The sequence below is a fragment of the Herpailurus yagouaroundi genome, unplaced genomic scaffold, assembly GCF_014898765.1.
Source record: "Herpailurus yagouaroundi ecotype Mexico unplaced genomic scaffold, PumYag 161, whole genome shotgun sequence".
Lineage (NCBI taxonomy): Eukaryota > Metazoa > Chordata > Mammalia > Carnivora > Felidae > Herpailurus > Herpailurus yagouaroundi.
Window position 1 is genome coordinate 10303225 of NW_024412402.1, and position 24163 is coordinate 10327387.

At 57.5% G+C, this 24163-nt stretch overlaps 1 protein-coding gene across 2 annotated transcripts in view; it reads right to left on the bottom strand.

Moving 5' to 3' along the window:
* Nucleotides 1-656: 656 nt before the first annotated feature.
* Nucleotides 657-24163, bottom strand: part of SCN4B (sodium voltage-gated channel beta subunit 4) — a 24830-nt gene continuing 1323 nt past the window's right edge. The window contains exons 1-5 of one of the 2 annotated variants that reach the window (XM_040483167.1): nucleotides 20431-20799; nucleotides 11697-11869; nucleotides 10472-10700; nucleotides 7951-8080; nucleotides 657-4470 (exon numbers count right to left, since the gene is read on the bottom strand). In XM_040483167.1, coding sequence (XP_040339101.1) covers nucleotides 4377-4470; nucleotides 7951-8080; nucleotides 10472-10700; nucleotides 11697-11869; nucleotides 20431-20491 — 687 coding nt within the window. In that variant the 5' untranslated portion in view covers nucleotides 20492-20799 and the 3' untranslated portion in view covers nucleotides 657-4376. Of the gene's footprint in view, nucleotides 4471-7950; nucleotides 8081-10471; nucleotides 10701-11696; nucleotides 11870-20430; nucleotides 20800-24163 lie in introns of those variants that run through there. The other variant, XM_040483168.1, reaches the window with a different exon arrangement.

The following is a 24163-nucleotide window of genomic DNA, read 5'->3' on the forward strand; positions in this document are numbered from 1 at the left end:
GCAACGGTGGCCTGGTCCCGGATTGCACGGATGGCTGCGGTGACAGGCAATTGAGTTCAGGATGTGTTCTGAACATAGAGCTGATGAGATCTGCTGATAAAAGGGTTTCAGGTGTGAGAAAAAAAAAAGTACGGAGTCATAGTAGACTCTACTCTGTTGGGTCCAAACACACACACACGACCCCCAATTCCTTCCCAGCCCGGCCTTATGCCCAGCAGAAACTCTTCTGAAGTCAGGAACGCCTGGGTAATCCATCCATGTTCAGGATAGTTCAAGATCAACAATATGGAATGTGCATGGGCAGAGGTACAAGCCACAGCTCCCTTCCTCTCCACCGCTAGAGAGCCTGTCCCCTGGAACAGCCAGCTGGAGGGACCAGCCAAGCAAAGCCCGACCAGAATCATCACCAAGGTCATCAGTCCAGGGAGGGCCCTGGCAGTGATTCCAGTGTTAAAGGGCCAGCTTTCCGACTTCCCTATGAATGAACGTGCCCCACGTTCTTAGACATTTTCCACGTATGATCATACCAGGGCAGGTAACATTTCAGACCAGGAGACCGGGGCTCGGGAGGTAAAGGAACCTGTCCCCATTACAGCTGGCAGGTAATAAAACCGGAACCCAACTCCCCAAAAGCCAAAAATGGAAGCCCCAAGCCGTTTCTATTAAACATAATTTTTATTTCATCCAAGGCAAAGCTAAATAAAGTTCTACAATGCCAAACGTGGTATAAAGGCAAGAGAGTTGATTGCATCCATCATTCTGTGCTTGAACACAAGTCATGGCTGGGGGTGTGCATATCCGTGCCTCCCAGAGGCACCCACGGACCAGAGGCCTCCCGGACCCATCGCGGCACTGTTTTGATCTATAGTTATATTTAAAGAGTTGACTATGGGTATTGTCATCCAAGCCAGAGGAATAAACCATGCAGAAGAGTGTCAAAAGCTCTGAATATCAGGTGGGAGGGGAGGGACTCCAACCCGGGACAGAGTAAGGTGAAGCAAGCTGTAGGATTTTCTCGAGAAGTTCCCCTCCTTGTCCTCCCCACCCACCCCATCCCCCCACTCCCAACACTCATGGCAGCTGCCTGCGACCGTGGGAGGGAGTCAGGGGGTAATGGGGCCCAGAAGCATGGCTGCTCTTCCCCTCTGTCTCTTATCCTCTCTCAGCCTCCAGGTGGCCCGACAGCTATAGCCCAGGCCAGGAAAGATGACTCCCCAAATGTGCCGAGTCTCCCCCCCCCATCTCAGGCACACTCAGCCTTCACACACGCCTCCTACACAACCGCGCTTCCGTGCACAGCCCCTCGCCCCCCCCCCCCCGACTCGACGGGCACATCCTCACCTGCCACCGTCTCAGGAGCACGCTTTCACACCCCTCCCTTCACACCCCAGCTCTGGTCAGCCAGCCAGGAGGGAAAAGCCTGCGCTCCGTCGGCCCCTCTCCCAGACCACTCTAGCCTCACAGGTTCATTCTGGTGGCCTTTTGCTCAATTCCGGCCCAGGGAGAGACGCAAGGCCTAGAATGCTGAGGTCCTCGTTTGAGGCCAAGGATGGGGAATTGGAAGAGACTCTCGTGTTGGGTCTCGCGGACTTTACTATGGGCACAGCTGCGTGCCTCCAGGGCTCCCAACCCTAACTCTGTGAATGGCTCTCTCTAGCCCAAGAGCCCTGGAGACACCCTCACCAGCCCCTGCGCATCACCCTCTGAGATCCGCGCGCACTGACGGACGGCCTGGGAACATGGCTTTGCCCGTCTACATTCTATGGCAAACCCATGCCAGTGTGCCTCCCGGGTGCCCTCCCAGCGCTGGGGCAGAACATTCTCTGTTGCGGGGACAAAGTTGAGCATTCTTAGTCCCCATTCGCTCAATGCCCGTAGTGCCCCCAGGCACCGGGGCAACCCAGAGTGTCCCCCTCGGGTCCCCATTCTACCCCCTCTATTGAAAACTCCCAAACAGAAGCCGTGGATAAGAAGCTTCAAGCATCAGAGCCAAGGTTTCTAATATTGCAGAGACTAAAATAATTCCAAGGGGGAGGAGTGGGAAGAGAGCGAGAGTGGGTGAGAAAGAGAAAGTGCATGCGTGCGTGTGCATCGATGTGGGTCTGTGTCTGTCTCGTGGGGAAGGGACACAGAGGTGAGGACAGGACAGACTCGGAACGACTCCTCCAATGATGAGGCCTGGCCTCCTAGATCCCTTTCCAAGCCAAAGAGATTTTTTTAAACAAAAACCGGTCAAGCCTCACAACAGTCCTGGGAGGTAGGTAAGTATTATTACACCCACTTTATAGACGGGAAAAGCAGAGCCCAGAGCAGATGCGTGACCACCTATCAGTCAGCAGTAGACCCCGGAGCGGACAGGATGATGCTCTCCCCCCACCACCCCCCTGCTCTGGAAACCCTGGCCTCCTCTGAAGAGAGTAAGAGGAATCCCAACCGATTCGGATTCAGCTCGTTGAAATGTTGAAACCGGGAAGGAGAAGCAAGCAGCTTTCACGAAGGTGGCCACAAGAAGTTTTCCAAAAGGCTGGCAGTCTGTGTGTTCACAAAGCCGCAAAAATCTGAGCCCGAGCCTAGAGTTCTGGGGGACCAAGGATGGGAGCCCTAGAGGCAGATCAGAGTGGGACCCTGTAAACCCGTCAGGTGGGGTGAGGGCCACGGGTCACAGCCAGGCACCTGTTATTCAGCGCCCCCCACCTCCACCCTGGGGGAAGCCCGCGGCCGCTTTTGGATAGGGAGAATCCGGTGGCAGCCCCCTAACCCCTGGGGAAGGGGGCTACTCCCTTCCTACCCCTCCCAGGCCCAGAGGACAGAGCGCCAGAGAGGGGGCGAGCGGGAACAGATTGTGGAGGCCTCCCCTGACCGCACACGGCTCTCTTCACCCCTCCTCCCGCCGCATGGGGACACCACCACTGAATTCCCTGTCAGGGACCCTGACAGTTCCATGATCCCATCACTGTCCAAGGGGCCACTGGTGGGCCCCCTCAGCTCCCTGGTCCCCAGCATGGTCTTGGGAGGAAGCAGCGCTACACCAGAGTTGACCATCACGTCCAGGCCGGAGAGGGGACAGAGGGGATGAGCCAGGACATGAGGAGCTAAGGCACAGTCCAGCCCCACACACAGGGATGTGCGAACCAGTTCTTAGAAAAGCAGAGAAGACTGCGAGAACTCTCTCCCTGCTCCTCCCCCACCCTCGGGGGGCGAGGGGGGAGGGTGGCACAGCTGAACGGGAAGCAGCCAGGAAACCCAAGGGCCCTCTCTTCCAAAGCGAGAGGATCCCTGAGGTGAAAGCAAGCCTTGACCCCAGCTTGGAGGTGAACAACCCGGGGCCAGGGGAGAAGGTGTGATGGACGGGCACGGGCACGGGTGGGGGAGTGAGCCCACGGGAAGGGCGGGTCTGAGAGTGCAACACCTCAAGCAAGATGATGCCACCTGCCGCATCAGGGAAAGAGGAGCAGAGGGGAGCCAAGCTCGGGAGTTCCCAGGGGCGGCCATGGTCCCGCCATGCCGAGGAGAAGGGGCAGCCAGCACTGGTGGGGCCGGGGTGGGCATCCCAGTGTGGCCGAGGGGCCCTGGACACCGGCTCGCCCACGTCCGCAGTGCTGGTTCCCCGAGAAGAAATGCTAGGAAAGGCTTCAGTAGCCCCCCCAGTGCTCCAGGAAGGCCGGGACCCCCCTCTCCAAGACCAAGATGGTCAGCCCCAGTTGGGAAGGTTCACAGACTCCAAGCAGCAGTGGGGGACGGGGGGGGCCTGGGGGGGTGGAGATGGGGCAGGGGCTGTGGGACACCCTGCGGAGGGGAGGAAGCGCCTCCCCAGAGGGACCTGGCGGGTCAGGTGTCCATCAAAGCCACTCACGGTAGCCACCACCCCCCACCCGCCCCCCCCCCCCGCCCGGCAGGCCCCCACCCCCGACCCTGAACAGAGGCCTGTAGGCCACAGCCACCGCAGAAAGGGCTAGATCTCCACGTTATTGTTCACTTGGGTCCAGCTACCGGGGCAGCCCTCACTGATCGCCCCCCAAGCCTCTCTTAAAGAGAAATCTGGAGGAAAACCAAGGTGTTGCTCATACAGGGTGGGGAGACTGAAGAAGACCGCATGTATCCAGGTGTCGGGGGACCCACCTTCCACACCGCCGAGCCCTCCTTTCCTTTCCTGAACTTTCCACAGGCCCCCTCCCCTGGCCGGCCCTCATCCCTGGGGAGCCCCGGCTGGGAGGGGGCAGGCAGGCTGGCCAGGACCCCGGTTTCTCCCCAGAAAGACTACAGCTGGAGCCAAGCAGCAGGTGTCTCAGGCACGTGGGTTCACGGACACGGCTCAAGCATCAGTTCCATCATCAGAAAGTGAGGCCCCCGGCGGCTGCTCGGCCCCCAGCAAGGGCTCACACTTTGGTTGGTGCTTTCTCTTCTGCCTTAGAGCCAGGTAACCCATTCTCTGTGTTATCATTCCCTGAGGAACTCATGAGGCACTCTTTCCTGGAGAGGGAGAGAGCAGGAGAGGGCACTGGTGAGGTGGTGAGGACAGGAGCAAGAGTAAAGGGTCAGCTCTGGAGAGAAGCGGTGGGCCCCACAACCCGCCCCAGGCCCTCTCTGGCCTTCTGGAGGGCAAAGGTGGCGAGAGGTCAAGTCATCTAACCTCTCTGGGCCTCAGTTTCCTCGTCTATAAAATGGACGTAACGATGACACCTTCTTCGCGGGGGTGCCACAAGGCATCAGCGAGTACCTGGAACAGTGCCTGCCACGTGGACAGGACCCGGTAAGGCTCACCGTCACCTAGTCGCCCCAACGTGGCAAAAGGCAAGAAAGAGTACCAGGCGCTGTTCCCAGGGGCCAGGGCTCCGGGGAAGCCAAGCCAGGTTAATTCCCAGGCTGGGCCAGCCCAGGGGAAGGGTCCAGGCCAGCGGGCAGTACGTCAAGGACAAAGAGCTCCTCCCCAGGCCCCCGGCGGGCCCTTCAAGGCTCCCTGAGCCGGCTGTGAGCAGAGGTGGAGGAACACTCACGGAAGAGGGGGAGAGACAGAGCAGGGCATCGAGGGCGGCAGGTGTGGACAGAGTATGGCGGGATGGGGAGACGGCAGGAGGAAGGAGAGATGGTTACAGGGGAAGACATCCCCCAGGAGTGCCACCACCCTGCCTGCCCAGAACTGGCCATGTTCCAGGGTAAGAATGTCCCACCTCAAAACAATTAAAAAATAAAAGGGATGGGGGGGCTTAGATGGCTCAGTCAGTTAAGCGTCCGACTTCGGCTCAGGTCACGATCGCACGGTTCGTGAGTTCGAGCCCCGTGTCGGGCTCCGTGCCGACAGCTCAGTGCCCGGAGCCTGCTTCGGATTCCGTGTCTCCCTCTCTCTCTCTCTCTGCCCCTCCCCTGCTCGTGCTCTGTCTCTCTCTCTTTCTCAAAAAGAAACAAACATTAAAAAAAAAAAAAAAAAAAGAATGCCCCACCTCGATGCCCGTACCCAGGCTGCCTACGGCTCTCCAGAGAAGCCCTGACCGCTACATCACTCCGAGCTCTCTGCTTGTGAAAGCTTCCGAGGCTTTTTCATGGCTGCTGTGGCCACAGACTATCTTCGCCTCACCCCGGACTTGTGCGGCCAGCTTCGAGGCCTTCGGGAAGGACTTGCTATTTTGTCCTCATCGGTTTTGTCTTGCAAAATTTACTCCAGAGCTGCAGCCTCTCGAGCTCCTCCTAGATCCCAATTCTGTTCTCCAATAGTCACTCAGTTCCCGGAAATTTGATATTCTTGGTGTCACTCAAATCCTAGTAACAATGAATAAGCAGGGCCCGGTGGCATACCACTAAAGACCCCTGTGCAGATGAATCTAGCTGTCTACCTGTCTGTCTGTCTGTCTGTCTACCTGTCTGTCTACCTACCTACCTACCTGCCTGCCTACCTATCCCTATACCTATGGCCAACCCAGACAACCACAATCTATCTAATTGTACTCCCAAGAACTCCAGATTTCTTTACTGAAAATCTACTCGGTACCCAGCGCTGTGTCAGACTAGCAGGCGCTGAGCGCCTGCTCTCAGAAAATTTGCAGTCTTCCAGAGAATGTGACATTAAACACATGACCCCAACACAATGATAGGGTGAAGGGTGTGCCAAGGAGGGAAGCCTTCTCCTCAGGGAAGCCTCCTCCTAGGGATCGGGGAGGGCTCTTTGGACATGTCGCAGAAGTTGAGGCCAACAAAGATGAGCAGGAAAAAGGGAGGAGACATTCCAGGCAAAGGGAACAGCGCCTTTGAGGAGAAGCCCAGAATTGATCCCAAGATGCTGTCCTGCATCTCCCTTCTGCTCCGGAAGCCACCCCATCTCTGCGGTTAATGCAGGCTTTCCTGCACCCACAGGACCCTTTGCAGGCTTCCCCGGGGTCTGAATCCCACCTCCAGCCTCCCCTCCCACCCAGTCCCTGTGCTCACCGAGGCCAGACCCATTCTTCCAAAGCCCTCTGATCATGCCAGGCCCTGAGAGCTCTCACAGGCTCCAATGCAGCCAGAAGGAAAACCGATCTCAACCCGGACTCCCAGGTCCCCAGGGGTCTCCCCGCAGCCCCCTCTGCAGGCTTTTTCTCTCCTTCCCCCCCGCCCCCGCCCCAACCACACGCCCCGCTCTCCCAACAAACAAAATGCCTTGTTCTTCAGACACATCCCTCCTCCCAGACTGTCCTCTTCTGCTCTCAGCAGTTCTGGAGCACCCTTCTCCTGACCCTCCCCAGGGCTTAAATTATATCCATCTTGCAAGGCCTATCACAAATGTCCCTTTGGCCAGAAATCCTTCCCTGGTGTTCCACCCTCTCCTGAACCCCTGGAGCATTCTACTGCACCTCTGGGTGCAGTGTTATCATCTGCAGCAACCTCTTGGTTTATCAGCGCCCTAGCAAGAAAACATTTGGTCTGCCTTGTCCTTGAGGAACCCATGGTGGTCCCCGAGGACCACTGTTTTCTTTTCTAAGTGCTCTGAAACCATATGCTGAACAGTCCGTTCTCCAATTTTGCTAACCGTCAACAGCAAAACTGGTTATTAAAAACAAACTGCGGTCCAACTCCATGCCCCTGGTCCCTCTCCAAACTCTCCAAAACCCTGGTCATGATGCAGGGAGACAATCCAAGATTTCTTCATCCCAGCCAGTGCTGGAGGTGATACCCCGAGCCTCCCGCTCTCTACCCCTCCCTTCTTACCAGTACAGTTTCTGCCCTTTCCAGCCTAACTCCCTCTTCTCAACAAAGCGGGATGTCGGGAAGAGAAGCAGAGCAGCTCTGGGGCGCCTGGGTGGCTCAGACCGTTAAGCATCCAACTTCAGCTCAGGTCGTGACCTCTCGGCTCATGGGTTCGAGCCCCACATTCCAAATGCCTTTTCACATTCTCCTGTTCAGGAGCCCGACACAGTTCTGGCAATTTCGGGCCCCGGGGCTGGGCCCGTACCCTCTCTCCCTTCCCATCCGTCTTAAACCTGAGCTCGCCCTGGGGTTTCCGGCAAGGCCCTATCGGCCTTCTTAGATTTTAGTCTCCCCCGTGTGAACTTTCAGAATAAGGGTCTTCCCATTTTAGAGTTTCTGTACACGGAATCTCGCATTTTCTGTGATTCGACAAAGCAGGCGTCGTCAGTCCTCTGGTAAGACTTAGGCTGGGGAGGTGCACATGGAAGGAGAGGAGCTAACGGGACGGACAGGAAGACAGCTAGAGGAGAAAGAGCGGGCAGGTTGCATCCGTGTACTCCGGGAACTCAATGAATTCCTCCAGGAGGGAGAGGAAGAGGGGCTGGGAGGCGGGAGGAGAGGTTTAGGGATGGGAAGGAGGGGTAGGAGTGGGAAGCGAGGACGGGGTGAGGGGACACGTGGAAGGATGCAGGCGGACGGGGGCAGATGGCAGTGGGATGAGACAACGCCGGGCACACCCACGAGAGGAGACGGGACGGGGTGGTGGGCCCGTGGCGGGGACAGGAGCCAACTCACTTTTTCTCCTGAGTCTTCTTGATGACGAAGGCGATGAATTTCTTGAGCAACAAAATGCAGATGAGGAGTCCGATGACCCCGCCCACGACGCTCAAGATGATGAGGGTCACTGTGTTGTCCACTTCTTCCACTGCACGGCCAGAGCAGGGAGAGGAGGGGGTGGGTGAGGGGAGCAGGAGTCACCTGGAGCCTGGCATTATGGCAGCCCTCCAACCTCGGGTCCGCGGCCCTCCCCAGGCCTTGCGGCGGGAAGTAGAAGCTGGAACATGGCGTCCACCAGGCTAAGGCACAACATGAAGGGGGCCCTCCCCCGGCCCCCTCCGTGCACACACCCTCTCACAGACACACACACCGTTCTGGAATAATCCAGACGCGGGGCCACAGCGGCTTTTGACCCCCAAATTGCCACATCGAATGTCATTGCTTCTTTCTGGGCCTCTTTCATCCGTGCAGGAAAAATGAAGCATCTCCCTCTAACGACTTCTATGTGGCAGGAAGTCTTCAGGGTCAGGTCGTCCGGATTTTAACTACAGGATTTCAACAGTCACTAACGAGCTGGTAACTGGAGCTGGTCACTAACCCTTCTACCTCGGTTGCCTCATCTGAACTCCTGACGTCCGGAACCCCCTCCACTCCCTGTACCCCGACCTCCGTCGAGAAAATTCCACCCTTCCGGTCGTTTTGGCCAAAATGCTCGCAGTCATCCTTGACCCCTCCCTTCTCCAAACCCCCCATCCCATTCACCTGAGAATCCTGATGGCCCTAACTTAAAAATCCCAGAATCTGACCTCTCAGTGCCACACTGGCCCAAGACATCCTGGCCTGGATGTTTGCAGGAGCCGCTTCACCAGACTCCTTACTTCATCATCTATTCTTGGCCCTGCAGAGAGCTTGTTCCAGGTCAACTCTTCTGCTCAGAGCTCTTTAGTGGCTCCCGTCTCCCTCAGGCGTGCAAGGCCCCACACAATATGGCTTAATCCGACTCATTTCTATTTGCTCCGCTCCAGCCACAGTGGCCTCTCTCTCTTTTTTTTTTTTGTTTTTCTTCCCAGCCACAGTGCTCTCTTTGATGTTCAGGTATCTGCCTCAGGGCCTTTGCCTTTGCTGTTCCCTCCGCCTAGACTATCTTCCCAAAGATATCCCCGTTGCTTCCTCAAATGTCCTTCTTCTCTGTTGCCTTTTTGGTGCGGCCTTCCCCTCTTTCCTTCCCCATTTTGCTTTTTCTTCACAACACCAGCTATGTTCTCTTCGACGACATCATTTTCTTCTTTATTTTGTTTACTGTATGTCTCCCCCGACTGGAAGGACATCTCCAGAAGGGCGGAACTTTGCCTACCTTGCTCATGCTGTATCTCCGGCACCCAGAACAACGTCTACCACACGCTAGGTACTCGATAACTATCTGCTGAATAGATGAATGAAGGAGGCTATAAAAATGGAGAGAAAAAATCCCTTCAAAGGGACGTGCGAGGATCAAAGGAGCGAAGGTAAGACACAGCGCCTAACTCAGGGTCTGGCACCCAGGAATGCTCCATAAATGTGGCCTCCCTGCCTCTCTTCCCTCATGGAAAGGCTGCGCACAAAGTGGGATAACATCCAAACATAGTAGAAGAGGTGACGCTCTACACAGCGTTGACCCAGATGGCTCCAGGCTCGTGGCGAGCTGCCTGGATGGCCGCTGGCTCTGCCCCTGACACGGCCAACAGTGAACCCATGGGCCTCTCTCTCTCCAGGCCCCACATCATCCAGGAGGGCAGTGAACCCCCAGGAACACAAGAAATGCAGCACAAGCAGGATCCTTGATCAGCTTCCCTCCCTTTTTTTCTCTGCTTCTGTGCCTCCTTAGCCTGGCAGACGCCCCATCCACGAAGCCCAGCCTAACACCTCCAGCCCCTTCTCTAACCACCTCTAGCGCCTGGAGTCATGTGACCACCTGGCTCCTCATCACCGGCTTCTGCACCCCCAATCCTTCCCTCCGTGCCAGACGGCAACCCCCAACTGGGGTTTAAGCTCCAGAGGGGAGCAACCGTTCTTGTCAGTCTCAGTTGCCTGTGCCTCTCCACGCTCCACCCCTACTTCAGTTCTCTGCTCACCTGTCTTCTGTCCTACCCTGAACTCCAAATTCCTCAAGGAAGAACACTGTGGATCAGTCGTAGCCCTTTTGGTTGGATACCTGGCATGCGACCACCAGGTGCTAAGGGAATCCACAAGAGCAGTAATAATCGGCACACCCCAAGAACTTCCCCGCCACAAAACACTCCTAGCTGGCGTCTCTACTTCTCACGGGTACCCTAGGAGAATGCAGATTTTACAGATGAGGGAAACCGGCTCAGAGGAGCGAAATGTATATCACGAGCTATTCAGCAGCAGAGACAACTTCCTGCTCAGTTATTTGAGCCTCCAGATGTGACTCCAGTAACTCTCGAGAGCATAAAACAAAAGAAAACACCAGTGGGGTCCATTTTGCCATTTCACCGTAACACGGAGTGGGGTATCCCTTGTCCCAGCCCCCACTGCTTACGTTTATCAACGACTTGGAGGGTGATGGTGGCCTGGTGATGAATATTTTTCTCCTTGGGGTTCCTCACATGACAGGTGTATTTGCCCGTGTCGCTGAATTCTAGGTTCCTCAGCAGAATGGAAATGTTGTTCATCTTCTCCTTAGTGGAGCCCTCCAGAGTGATGCGGTCATCGTCTTTTGACTTCACCTTGGGGTCAGACTTCTCATTCTTCACTGTCCCATCTATGATCTATAGGGGGAAGGAGGTGGGGAAGAGATGGCCGAGAAAGAATCAGAGTCCTCAGAAGTCATGGCATCACTTCAAGCCCATCCCTTAGGTGCCTCCCTGCCCAGGTCCAGAAAGAGCCTGCCGCCAGAGATGCTCCCCCCCACTTGGTTTCCTCCCAATATCGATGACTCTGCCTGTCCAACCTGAATTTTGCTTGCTTCACGCTAAACCCATTTTCTGTCATTAAGGTCTCCCTGGAACGCAGCACAGCTTTTACTGCTTTCTTCTTAAAAGCCTTTTACATAATGACTCCGGCGAATCCCACACTCATTTCCCTCTGTCAACACCCCCCACCCCGGCCTTTGCTGACACCTTGTCCCCTGTCCATCTGAATTCTGGCCCTCCGTCAAGACCTGGATGGGTCCCAATCCTACGGCACCGTCCATCAACAGCCTCTGAGTTCGGCGTTTAATTACATCCAGAGTTGGTCTCTTGTGGCTTCCTTACTTACACCTTGGGACCCCTACCGGACCGTGTGGCGGCGACTCCTCCCTAAGCCCCTGTTGACTGATCCACCCCGCCCCCAGCCCACAGCCCTGCCAGATACTCCTGGAGAGCTTCCTCTTCCCTCCCTTCAGGTACAGCTCCCCAGCCCTTCTCCCCTTGGCCTCTTCTCATTTCCTCTCTCCAAGCCTTCCAGAGGTCTTTTCTCTCTCCCGTTTTTTAAATTATTTTCACACAAGCAATCCAAGTTTCAGGTATTCCTTCAGACCAGACAAGGACTCTAGCCAAGAATTCCAACAAATCCCCGGATTCTGGAAACACAGTCTAAGCATTCCTCCCACTTGGATCTTTCTGGACAGCTCTGGGAAGAATGCTAGGAGCAAGGGTGACAGAAGGTGGATTCTGGGGACCATTGCAGCGATGTCAGTCCAGAAGGGACCAGACCAGGGGAACGGGAGGCAGGGGTAAGGCACAGGGAGCTGAGCTGTCCCCTCCCCTCCCCCCACGACTTACAATCCTGAATGTGTCACTGCTGTTGTACGACCACCAGAAGTAGAGGTCCTGGAAGCCAAAGCAGCTGGAGAACGTGCAGGGCAGCAAGATCTCCGTGCCGTTGACGGCGTAGATGGTGGTGGCTTTTCCCACGGACACCTCCAGCGACAGGGACATGGGGAGCAGGAAGAGACCTGTGTGAGAGACACCACCCCCCTTAATAAAACCCCACGGGAATCCCCAGCCTGGAGCTCTGGAAGAGGACACTCGGGCAGGGAGGAGTGGCTTGGTCGGGCAGGGAGGTCTCTGTCACCCTCGGTATCAACTTGGGGAGGACGGTCCTCTTCACTGCAGCTCACACTGCCTGAGCCACCCGCCCTCATTCATTTCTCCCGCCTGGCCCGGGCCGGTGAGCCGCCCTTGCGGCACACGGAATGACCACCAGGGGTCACCCCAACCCAAGAAAAAGGGGCCCTCGCCGCGAGTCGGCGCCCCCTAACCCGCGGGGCAGTCCCTGAAAGCGCCATTCCGGCACCCCGCAGGTGCCGGACGGGCTCGGCCTATTGGCGGTGGGAATGGCCCCTGGGACGCTGCGCGGCCCCCTCGTTACATTTCCCGGATTGGGGGGTGGGGACGAGGCGAGGTCCCGCGCGGGGAAGAAGGGAAAATGGGCAAACCCAGTCCCCGACACCGCGCAGCGGCCTCTTCGTCCTGAGCCCTGGACCCTCGCACCGGCCCCCAGGGGCTGAGAGGCTGAGGGCCACCTCCCGCCGGACCGTGCCTACCGGGCCGGGTCCCACGGCCCCTGGACACCTGCCGGATCCTGAGAACAGGAGGAAGGCGACCCCCCACCCCCACCCCGGGCCAGGACCGACGGGGGTGACCGGGGGCCCGGGAGAGGGGGTGGGGTGGCTCGGAGGCTCGGGTCAGGCGAATGTAGGAGAGAAAGGGAGCGGGCAGACCCCGCTGGAGGCAGACTCCAGACGACAGGGATGCACGGGATACGGGCGGTGTGGAGGGTGCCGGACCGCTGTCCCCTCCCGGCCCGGAGTAGCCTGGACTGTTCCCCACACCCCGGAGCCCCTCTCGGCCCTCCTTCCGGGAACGTTCCTCGGGCACAACCCCCCCCCCCCCGCCCCCAGCCGCCGGTCTCTTTCTCCCAACCTCGCACCCACTACTCAGGACACCATTGGGCCTGGGAACCACCAGTCTCCACTCGCCTCTGGGACCCACCTCATGGCCCTGGCCCTCCTCCTGTCCTACAGAGCCCTTTGAGGAGACCCCCGCGATAGGGGGCGTGGGGAGGAGGGGCGTCAGAATAAGATGCCTAGCTGTCCTTGCCCCTAAGTGAAAGGGGCACCTGGGGTCGCCCTGAGCGAGGTCTCAGAGAGGGTCCTACTCAGGTTCCCAGCCATCCCCGGAATAATGACCCTTTCCCGGGCCCAGAGCTCTGCTACAGGCCGCACGTGGGTGATCCCATTTCATTCCCAACTCACACCTGGAAGATGGGTATTTCTGTAAGACTGAGCCACTCAGGCGCCCGGACTTCCGGCTCAGGTCAGGATCTCACTGTGGGTTCCACCCCTGCCTCCAGGCCGGGCTGAGGGCTCGGAACCTGGAGCCTGCTTCCGGTTCTGGGTCTCCCTCTCGCTCTGGCCCTCCCCCGCTCTCGCTCTGTCTCACCCTCTCAAAAATAAAAACAAGCATTACAAATAAAAAGGCGGGTATTCGCAATCCTACACTTTACAGACGGGAAAAGTGAGACTCCGAAAAGCAAAGCGTGTTGCCCAAAGTTGTACAACTCGTGGGGTTCTGGAAACGTGAACCCAGGTCTGACACAAGAGCTAGCGGGCAGGAGGGAGCAGCCTTGTGGCTGCACTGACTCCCGTCCCGAAGTTTCCCTGATTTTTCTTCCCAGACTGCAGCTCCTCCCAGCTGCTTGGACCTCCGGCCTGACGTTCCCAGAGTGCCCGAGCTAGAGGCCCCAGGCTGATCCGTTACTCTCACTGCCCATCTTAGAGACGGGACAGCAAGGCCCCACACGGGAAGTGACTTGGCTGCACTGACCGGGCGTGATGGCTGGGCCCCCTGAAACCCCCCCTCCCCCTCAGCCCAGATCCGCTCTGCAGACAGTCCGTAGATGGGTCCGTAGATGGGTGTTGTTCCCAAGACAGCCAGGGTCAGTCCTTGTCTTAGGGGTCACCAACCTCTCTCTTTGTCCCATCCTGACTCGCAAGGACCTCTTTTGTCTACCGTGATTCCTTCATGGTCCCTAATCAGTTTCCCCTTGCTTTGCTCACCGGAGGTAATGATGCACCTAAGCAGTGCTTTTTAAATGACAGCGAAGGGCTCCAAGGAGAGCCAACGGCCCTGCTTCCTGCACTCAGGGCTCCACTCAGCTCACGTCCCCTCAGCTGCTGAAGGCAACGTGGAGGGCTCTCACCTCGAAGGTCAGAAGGAACACGTAATGGTCCAGGAACCCATCGTGGCCCCTGCCAGTGTCGATCACAGCCGATACTTACTGAGCATGTACTATGTGCCAGGCACATCGGATCTATACCCATCCTGTGAGCGACGTGCTGTGATAAGTCCATATTATAGATGAGACAACTAGCACAGAGAGGTTAAGTGGCTCGCCTTTCGGTCAACAAGAAACATTTCCAGCATTCCAAAGCCCCAGAGCAAGAAACTCCTTTCTCACATCCTAGTAGAGAAGGGTTTGCCCGCCAAGGTTCCCTTGAGTGTTGAGAAGTTAGCCCTCATTCTTCGATCGGCTCTTACGTGCCAGGAATTGTTCTAGAATGTGGCTTTCCAACTTGAGACAGCATCGGGATCACCTGGAGGACACTTACAGATGGCTTGGCCCCACCTCTGGAGTTTCTGATTCAGTCCAGAGAGCCTACTGGAAATTAGAAATTTGCATTTCTAGGGGCGCCTGGGGGGCTCGGTGGGTTAAGCTTCTGACGCTTGATTTCGGCTCAGGTCACGATCTCATGGTTCCTGGGTTCGAGCCCCGCATTGGACTCAGTGCTGACAGTGCAGAGCCTGCTGGGGAGTCTCTCTCTCTCTCTCTCTCTCTCTGTCTCTCTCTCTCTCCCTCAAAATAAATAAACACTTTAAAAAAAAGAAATTTGCATTTCTTCATGTTCTCAGGGAACACTCTGGTCAGCAACAACACTTTGAAAACCACTGCCCTAGAGGATTTATCCATATTAACGCTAGCGTTTATTAGAACACCAAAAGGTAGGTATAATTTTTCTCATTTTACAGATGGTGAAACTGAGGCTCAGAGAGCTTACATAACTTGCCCAGGGCCACATAGTAACTGGTGAATCTGGGACTGAGCCCAGGGCATGTTATATGCCCTGTCTCATTTAATCCTCATAATAATCCTACGAGGTAGTTATTTTTATCCTTAATATACAAAATGAAAGGAACAGGCTCAGAGAAAATCACTTGCTCAAGGCCACACACCCGGTGAGTGGAATAAGTGGCATTCTCAAGGCTAGCTCGGCTCACTGCTCCTGGTTTCCTTTTTCCCTCTGCCCCTGCCCTGCAACACACCTCCCCTAGAGGTCTGGGGACAGCAGCCAGACAGGAGCAAGCGTCCGACTTCGGCTCAGGTGACGATCTCACGGTTTGTGAGTTCGAGCCCCGCACCGGGCTCTGTGCTGACAGCTCAGAGCCTGGAGCCTGCTTCCGATTCTGTCTCTCTCTCTCTGCCCTTCTCCTACTCTTTCTCTCTCTTTCTCTCTCAGATGTAAATAAACATTTAAAAAAAAATTTTTTTTAAAGATGGCCCTTCGTAGGCAACCCGAGCTCTCCTTCTGACCCCCATCGCTCCCCCAAACCAAGGAACAGAGTGCGGAGCTATGACGGGGAAACCTTCAGAAGCTTCCTAATAACCACAGGCCTCCCTCGGTGCCCAAGCTCCAAGGACAGCCATAGCTCCAGCCTCCAGTGCTCGCTGGCACCTCTGGCCAGGAACCCGGATCCTGACGCAGATGGGGGGGAACTCAAGTCAAGGGTCACATCCCCTCCCCAACCCTCGCCAGAATGGGATATCCAAGAACACCAAAAATACACATCGAAAGCAAAATCTTTCTGACTGCTTTAAATAGGGAGAGGCCAAAAAGGGCAAAAGAGTCCAAAACGGAGGACAGGCTATTTCTTTAAGGTCTAGCTCATGACAATGCATATTTCTGCCTGATTAGCGTGTGCCTATGTGGATGACTTAACTCTAATACACTCAGGACTCCCACAGTGAAACATTGCCATTCCCGGCATAGCCTGGAGGAGACAAAGGAAAGGCAAGAGAGGCTTCCACGGAAAAGTCCAAAGCCCTGCCCAAGTTCAGGCATCAGAGACGGCGGGCAAGCCTGGGCTCTGCACCGCACAGCCTCCCAGCAGTCTGGAAGTCCTGGCCGCTATGCCTGGGAGGCTCGTGCACAGAAAAGCCAGGGGCCTGTCTCCCGTGTTCTCCCATTGGCAATGCTCTACTGGGGGGACAGGAGGGAACAAGGGCAGATGTTGGTCCACTAGAGGCCCCCGGAAGAGTGCTTCAGTAGGATGACCAAGCCAGGAGCGGACTGGTCAGCAGGTGCCAAGCAGGCCCCACGCTGCCTGCTGACCTTGATAAAGTCAGAGACGCCACAGCCCGCATGCACACCCCAGACCAGGGACGCCTGTCTTTCCTACCTCCTGAGCTTGGTATAAAGACAAAACCATGAGCTCACAAAGCCCATGAAGGGCCTCAGTGAGGCCACCCCTCTGACCTAGGCACCTCGCAGGGAGAGGAGGATGATATTTGAAAGGAGGGAGGGGGACAGGGCTCACCCCCATCACAGGTCTGGACGCGACCAGGGGACCTCTAGGTCAATGGCCAGTGTCAGCCGAAAATGCCCCCAGGCCGTTCGCACACTAGTTTGCACTCGTGCCCTATATCACCACGTGGAGGTGATTGTGTCTGTGCGGCCATTTCCTCGGAGTGAAGACGTTGCTTAGAATTTCAACTGTTTAGAATTTCAGTGTGTGCCTGTATTTGGGACTGGGGGCCTCTTTCTAGCCTCAGGGGTCGATGAACAAGGTCTCACCCTGTGGAATACCACCCTGAGCCCCAAATCTTTGCCTTTGCTCCCTGAAAGGCCCTGACTACCCAGCGACTCTCGGAGCCTCCACTTTCTTTGCCCTTCTGGGAAGCCTTCGGCCCCTCCACTCTCATCTGGGTGCTGCGGGTATTGCCTGAGGAGTCACTCGAGCTGCCCAAGTTTTAGTAAAGTAAAAAAAGCCCTAGGGGCGCCTGGGTGGCTCAGTGGGTGAAGCGTCCGACTTTGACTCAGGTCATGATCTCGCGGTTTGTGAGTTCGAGCCCCGCGATGGGCTCTGTGCTGACAGCTCGGAGCCTAGAGCCTGCTTCCAATTCTGTGTCTCCCTCTCTCTCTGCTCCTCCCCTGTTGATGCTCTGTCTGTCTGTCTGTCTGTCTCTCTCTCTCTCTCAAAAATAAATAAACATTAAAAAAAATTTTTTAAGTCCTTGGCGCATGCAGATGTAATCATTAAATATTCACACCAGCGGGAATCTTACGGTCACCATCAAACATTCCAAGGCAAATGCCAAGGCAGGAAATGGTCTGCCACCTCTCCCCAAATCCAAGGATCAATCACACACACACACACACACACACACACACACACACACACACACCGCCAGAGGGGAGGGAGCAAAGAGGGGCAAGGTGGCATGGGCTCTAAGTTTAGTTCCAAGGGCTGGCCTGGCAGCATGGGAGGCGGAAGCGGGCTGACTGTAACAGGGAAGCTGATACGCTCTGGTCCCTGGCCCCGGGGGAGTCAGACAGAGACAGGCTCAAAGTTAGAGCTGAGTAGCAGAAAGTGGGCCGAGGCAGCAGGACAAGACCCCTCCTGGGGAGCAGGGCCCTGGGGGCCGTGGGAGGCAGGGCTGGGCCAACCAAGGCCCCTGGGCCCAGAGACAAAGGAAAGATTTCAGCTCCCTCTCCCTAGACAACCTGCCTCCTTCCTGCCCGCCCCCAGGAGCTTTGCTGAGACAGAAGTGTGCCCCCGAGAGAGTACTGGATGCTCAGCAAAACCAGCTTTGCCAACAAGTCCAAACAGCGAGCCTGCCCCCCCTCCCCCTTGCAGCCACGGAATGGGCGTGTGGGCACAACCAGCCGGCGGCTTATGCAGAGATCCCTGCACTCTCAGCAAGAGGTGGCAGTACCTGTGCCCAGGGCCTACCTTTCGCACTGATCCTAGCACTAGGGGGGGAGGGGAGGGAGGGCTTTGGGATACCCCCACGGCCCGCATCTCCAGAAAACCAGCCCGTCACCCAGTCCAGCTCAAAACCAAGGGCATCTCTCCACTCCTCCTCGTTCCCGCCCTCTTCTCCGTGAACTCCTTACCTCGCCCTTTCCTTTCCTTTTCTCTGAGCGGGTCTGAGCACCTTCTCCTTAATTGTGTTCTCATTAAACAAGCCCTTAATAAATACATACCAAGGGAAAGAGGGTTGTGCAACATAGCACCCTCACAAGTGATAATTAAACACAGATCACAGCAATTAAGCCAATCGGGGAACAAGGAAGGGGCGGGCAGGACAGACATATTACCAGTTACAAGCTCAGGAAGGGACTGACACCCACGTAAACCCCAGCCGCAACAGTACGACCTTGGAAACTGCTTCTCTGTTTAAGAGAGGGATATGTTGTGGGGTTATGAGAAATCTGTAGTCTCAATAAGTGAAACTGAGTTTGACATGGGGTGGGGGTGGGGGAGGGACCCCGGGGAGCTTACTGCTTTGTGCCCAGTCTCTGCAGGTGTCTGGGCCCCCAAGCCTCTATCCCTACAGGCCTCACCCCTTCTTCAGCTCAAGAGCACAATCCTGCTGACCTTCCCTCTCACCAGACTTTAGTCAACTGGGAGGCAAGTTGGGCTGACAGAGCCCAAGAGAACTGGACTCTGTCCCACTTGACCATCAATTGGCCACGTTGGGTGAGTCACCTTCCCTCTCTGGACCCTGGCTTCCTCATCCTTAAGGGAGCTCTGTGATACGGTTTTCAAACTTCCTGCCAGCTCGGATGCTGCCAGGGAGCTTCTCAAGTTGGCTGTCCAATTGCCCCTGTATCTCCCCCGCTGGACTGGGAGCAAAGATAGAGGCTGTGTCCCAAGCTCAAAGCAATGCCCTCTGTGAGGGCTCAGTAGCGGCCGCCTGGGCCGGGTCCAAGGAGGGACCCTGATGGTCCTAAGTCTACCCAGCTGAACAGTCCTTGGGGGAAGGGGGGAGGGGACGTTTCCACCTGGAGCAAAGTACCAAGACTCTGCCCGCCGCAGGCAGAAGGCAGGGCAGAGGTGTTGATAAGCGGGCTGGTTTAATGACTGTAGGAGTTTGACTTCCCCAGGGACCCCTTACCCCTGCCGTGGCCACAGTGGGCACCCGGGCTGATCAGAGGCAAGATGGGGGTGGGGAGAGCTGGCACACAGCGGCCCTGCGCCCACCCGATGAAGAAGAGGGAGCCTCAGGCCTCGCAGACGCCAACCTCATCAGGGTCACTGCGAAAGCAGCACACACCTGCACCCGAGGGACGAGAGACAACACCCGTGTCTTCTCGCCAGCTGTAGGGATGTAAGTAAATCAGTGGCTCCTGAGTGAAAGAAATACTCTCCCCTCCGCCGCACCACGTGCATACACGTGGCCACACAGGTCCGCATACAGTTTATTTACATTTGCACGCACAGCAGCGGCCGCCCTTAAAAGCTTCGGTCTCCCTGTTGCCGGCACAAACGCCTACATCATGTACCTAGCCTGACGAGGGGAGCCGCCAAAAGCCAAATCTGACAAATATAAACAGGAAGAAGGGCAGGTGCCAGAGATGGGGTCAGCTTACATTGAAATCCAGCTATGATTTACGAGGGGATTTGATTCTGGACTGATACCATTCGCTAATCTCTTGGAGTTCGCCACTCAAAACTGTCACGTGTATATTAATAGATATTAATACTGTCTTCCTTCGGGGTCCTCTGGATCTGTCTCCTCCGTCTTCATACTCATCCCAAAACGAAGAGCCCGGGAGCAGGTTAAACAGGTCCTCCCTGTGGTATCTCTTTGTAAGGAGAAGGAAAAGATCTTTCCTAAAAGGGGGCTTGAACGGTTCTCCAAGTCCTCCCAACCCTCCCCAGTCCCTAGTGTGGGGCTGCGGGAAAGACAGTGGGCACTGAGGAGAGAGAGGGCAGAGACAAGTGGGAAAAGGGCCAGGAGGAAGGGGAGGCCCCCCTCCACCCCCTCCAACTGGTGCATCCCGATGCCTGGGCATCAAGCCTCCAAGTTGCAAACAGCTCTGGGTAGGGGGAGAAACCACCATCCCGACAGTCACAGGTGCAGCCCGCCTGGCATCCCCCCTACGCCCGGGGCACAGACACCCTCCCCCCAGCAAGCCTAAACCTCAGGACTCGAGAGACCCGTGCTGCAGCGCCAAGATGCAGCTCCAGAAGCCCGGAGCTGAAGGCGCCAGGGACAGCAAAGAACTAATCACGGGGCTGGCGGCCGTTGGGGCGGGGGACACGCACCGTCCCCAGAGAGCCCAGCCGCGCGAGCCGGGCGGCCGGCACGAAACTGGTGGCGGCGCTGCTCCTTCCGTGCCGCACTCCAAAGCCCACCCGGTCCACCGCACTTCTCTTCTAAGTGTCCCCTCCCCTGGGGGAACAGGGTGGAGAAAGAGGAGAAGAGATCAAGCTGGGGCTGCCTTACCCAAAAGCCCAGTGCCCAGCCATCTCGCCGGGGCCGCGCCTCGGTCCCTGGCCCCGGGCATCGTTCTGTGGTCTCCGGAGCGCGCCAGGGGCGCGGGGACGGGCTCAGGGCACAGCCGCTCGCGGCCCCGCGGTCTGCAGTGGGCCGCCGAGCCGCCGCGAGCTCTGCGCCGCCGGTCGGGGCTCGGGAAAGTTAGCGGGGAGAGCGCAAGAGCAGGGGGAGGGAGGGAGAGGAGGGGCCGGCTGCTGGAGCCGCTGCTGAGGGCACCGGGAGGAGAAGGAGGAGCAAGAGGAGGAGGAGGAGGAAGAGGAGGAGGAGGAGGAGGACGGGCAGGAGGATCGCCGACCGGGCGCAGAGGGGAGCGGCGCTGCGCCTCGGCTCTGGACGCGCTCCAGCCGCAGGAGGGGCGGCGGCCGCCGCGGAAGCCCGGGCGCCCCCGCCCGCTGCGCACCCTGCCCCGCCTCGCGGGCCGGGAGCCCCGGGAGCGGGCCGGGCACCCCGCTTCCTCCCCAGCGCGGGCTGGGCGGCTGCGGCTCAGCACTGCAGGGCCACCCGCAGCCGCCCGCATCATCCCGTGCGCCGAGCTGCCAATTCGGAGGGTAGTCGGGGGTGGGGGTAGATGTGGAGCCTTTCGGGTGTTGGAAGGCTGTGTTGCTCTGCTTTGGGGAACGCGAGTCGGGCGGCGGCTCCCTCTCCCGGGGCCGCAAAAGGACCACTCGAACGTCCGCGGCCGACACTGCCGCAGCGGGTGAGTGCGCGCGCGGGCTGGCCCACTGCGGACCCCCTGCACCTGCGGCCCGCCGCCCGCCGCCCGCGCCCCCGCGGCTCAGGGCCCGGAGAACAGAGCCTCCAGTTGCAAACGGCCCCCGCCCACAGACCTCTCCCGAAATCGTGATGCTCCTGGCTGGGGAATCAGGCCAGACACTCCCTATGTGCGCCCGCTGCACCCTACTTCTCATTTTGCCCACCCAGGCTGTCCCCCCGGAACCTGCTGTCACCCTCCTCCAAGGGATTCCCTGAGTCTCCCTTTTGGGGGTGGGGAGTAAAGGAGCCCAGGGCAGGCCTCCCTGCTTGGGGTTACAGCCAGGTCAGAGGGCTGAGGTGCCAGGGCAGAGGAGGGAGCCTTATCCAACCTGGAGGGACAAGCGAGTAGGGCTATTTGCCGGCCACCCAGACCCCCTCCCTCCACCACAGATCCTGTCGGCCTCCCTGACCCTCCAGTCCTTGCAGGTCTGGACACCGGTTCAGATTTGGAAGCCTGCTCCCATGTCACGGCCTGAGCCCTGCAACAGCCCCATCAGTGCCCCCACTTTCTTAACCTGGGGGTCCCCGGCCGGGCTTTAAAGAGATCCTGGGCTCCTTGAGGTTGTCGGGAAGATGCTCTGTGTTTCCAGGAGAGAGGCCCACTGCCTTTCCTCCGTGTCGCTGTGACAGTGTTGCGGTGGCCCTGGGGTTAGGCGCTGGGGAGTCCAATCCCAGCTCCAGCACGCACTGCTGCGCGACCTTGAGCAAGTTATGCAATCTCCTGCAGAAGCCTCATCTGTACTTTGTGATAGTTACCTCGTGGGATGGTTAAGAGCAGTGCTACTGAGACGGAGCCACCGGGAGGGGCCTCAGGGCCTCGCTCTGGCCCTCCTGTGGCCCCAATCTCCTCACTGGAAAAGGAGTTCGCGTGTCAGAAAGGAGGGTGGTCCACGCACCTCCTCTTCTAGACCGTGCTCCGGGTATCCGGGATCCTAGAATTCCCTGCTCAGATGACTCAACCTGGAGCCAGCCTCGTCCTCAGGCGCATCCCCTCAGGAGCTGACCGTGCCAGATGCACCCGTAGGCCCGGAGAGTGGGCAAGGGTCAGCTGTTTGCAGGGGCTGGGGAGTGGGCAGAACCTGACATGCAGGGTGGAACGTTGCCAGGCAGACGCGAGAGCCCCCACCCCTGCAGGAGCCGAGAAGCAGCCCAGGGAATCCTTTCTGGACCTGGTCCTCGAATTAAGGCCAAGGAAAATTAATCCATTCGGAGGATAACAGATAAACTTTAACACTTTGGCATCTTGACTTCTAACTTCTAGTTAGGCATAGACGTAATTTCCATTCGTCCACTTGCTCCGGGCCTTACAAACGTCAGAAGTGGACCTGACGATGAAGACCGAATGAGATATTCTTTTATGCAAAAAGTGCTTAGCACAGTGCTAGACAGAGGGTGAGCGCACAGTACCTTTGCGTTCATATTATTCTCAAAGGGGTCTGTGACCCAAAAATGCTGTCTCTTCCCATCTCCAGGCTCACCTCACCCTCTCCTCCCCACCGGAGATCCTGGACACTAGACCAGCAGGGCGGGCATCAAAGCTGCCCACTTTATTTTTACAGCAGGGGTCATGTTTCTCAGAACAGGAGGCTGAGGTGAGGGAGGAGGTGAGCCAAAGGAAAGGAAAGGAAAGTGACCCCTGCCCAGAGAAGGGGAAGGAGAGGGGACAGAGCTCTCTGGATATCTTTAGATCCTGGCGACCAGAAAAGGGGCCAGTGTCCCCGGTGCCCTCCGCGTCCCTGCTGCCTCGCTGCTCACCATTCTTCACAGCCCAGAGAATTCTAAGGAGACACACACATTTCACAGATGAAGAAACGGGCCCAGAGAGGTAGGGTGTGGAGCCCAAGGTCACAGACAAAGCGAGTCTTAGAGCCAGGATTAGAACCTCCCCCACTATGTGGTTCCCTCTGTCCCCCCCCCCCCCCCCCCGCAGCTTTCCTTTAAAGAACATCAGGAGGGTTCCACACTTGGGCAGAAGAAGTGCTTGAGAAATGCATTAGTGGCTAGGAGATTTCTACATTTATAGAGCACTTTCCCGAACAATTCTCAAAACCCTAGACCATTGATCCAGCTTGGAGGGTCCTCCTGAGTGTGCTGGGGAGAGAATGACCCTTTGAAAAACGTCTCCTTGAGGAACCCTCCCTGATTTAGCCCCCTTCGCCCCGCTCAAGAGCCCCCCAGTCCCTGGGTGGGGGGCGCGATTTCGGCACTTGGCTCTTTTGCCTCCTTCTGCTGGAAATCCCTGGAGGGCCGGGATGGTGTCTTGGACATAAGCCCCCAGCGGCACCCTGGAGGCTTAATCCTTGCTGGTAGCTAATGCACACTCAGGTCCTGGGAAGCCTGCTCAGAAATACCCTGAAGAGCAAGTTTTCAGGGGTTGCAGAGAGGGAGTGGGGGAGATGGGGCCTCGATCCAGGGGGAAGGAGGTTGTCTCCTGGGAAGGGGTCACGTAGGTTTTTTGAAACAGTTAGTTCAGGTGCCCTATCGGTTCCTGCCCTCGGGGAGCTGGAGCGGAGCCAGGAGGGAGAGCATAGGAGGGAGGGAGGGTCGGTAGGTGTGTGGCTGGGGAAAGGGGGAGCCCCCAGCAGAACCCCAGCCCCCCCCAGTGACCGGGAAATCCTCTCCCAAGGGAAGGAGCTCACTCCAGGGGCGGTCCCAGCTTCTAGCAGGGCAGGCAGATGGGAGGCTCAGTCCCCTGCTAGTTCTCGGAAAGGTGGCCAAGACCCCGGCAGGGGAGGAGGTGGAAAGGGACACTCCTATGAGGTCTCGGGAGCTATTTTAAGAGGAGTTCCTCCTAAGTAACTGGAGCCTGTCAGGGAGCCTCCCCCCACTCCCCCCCACTCCTCCCCCCACCCCCCAGCCCCTGCGCTGGCTCCCCCATGCCCTTGCCCCAAGGCCCCTCTCTCCCTCCTCCCCCACAGCCCCCCCCTCC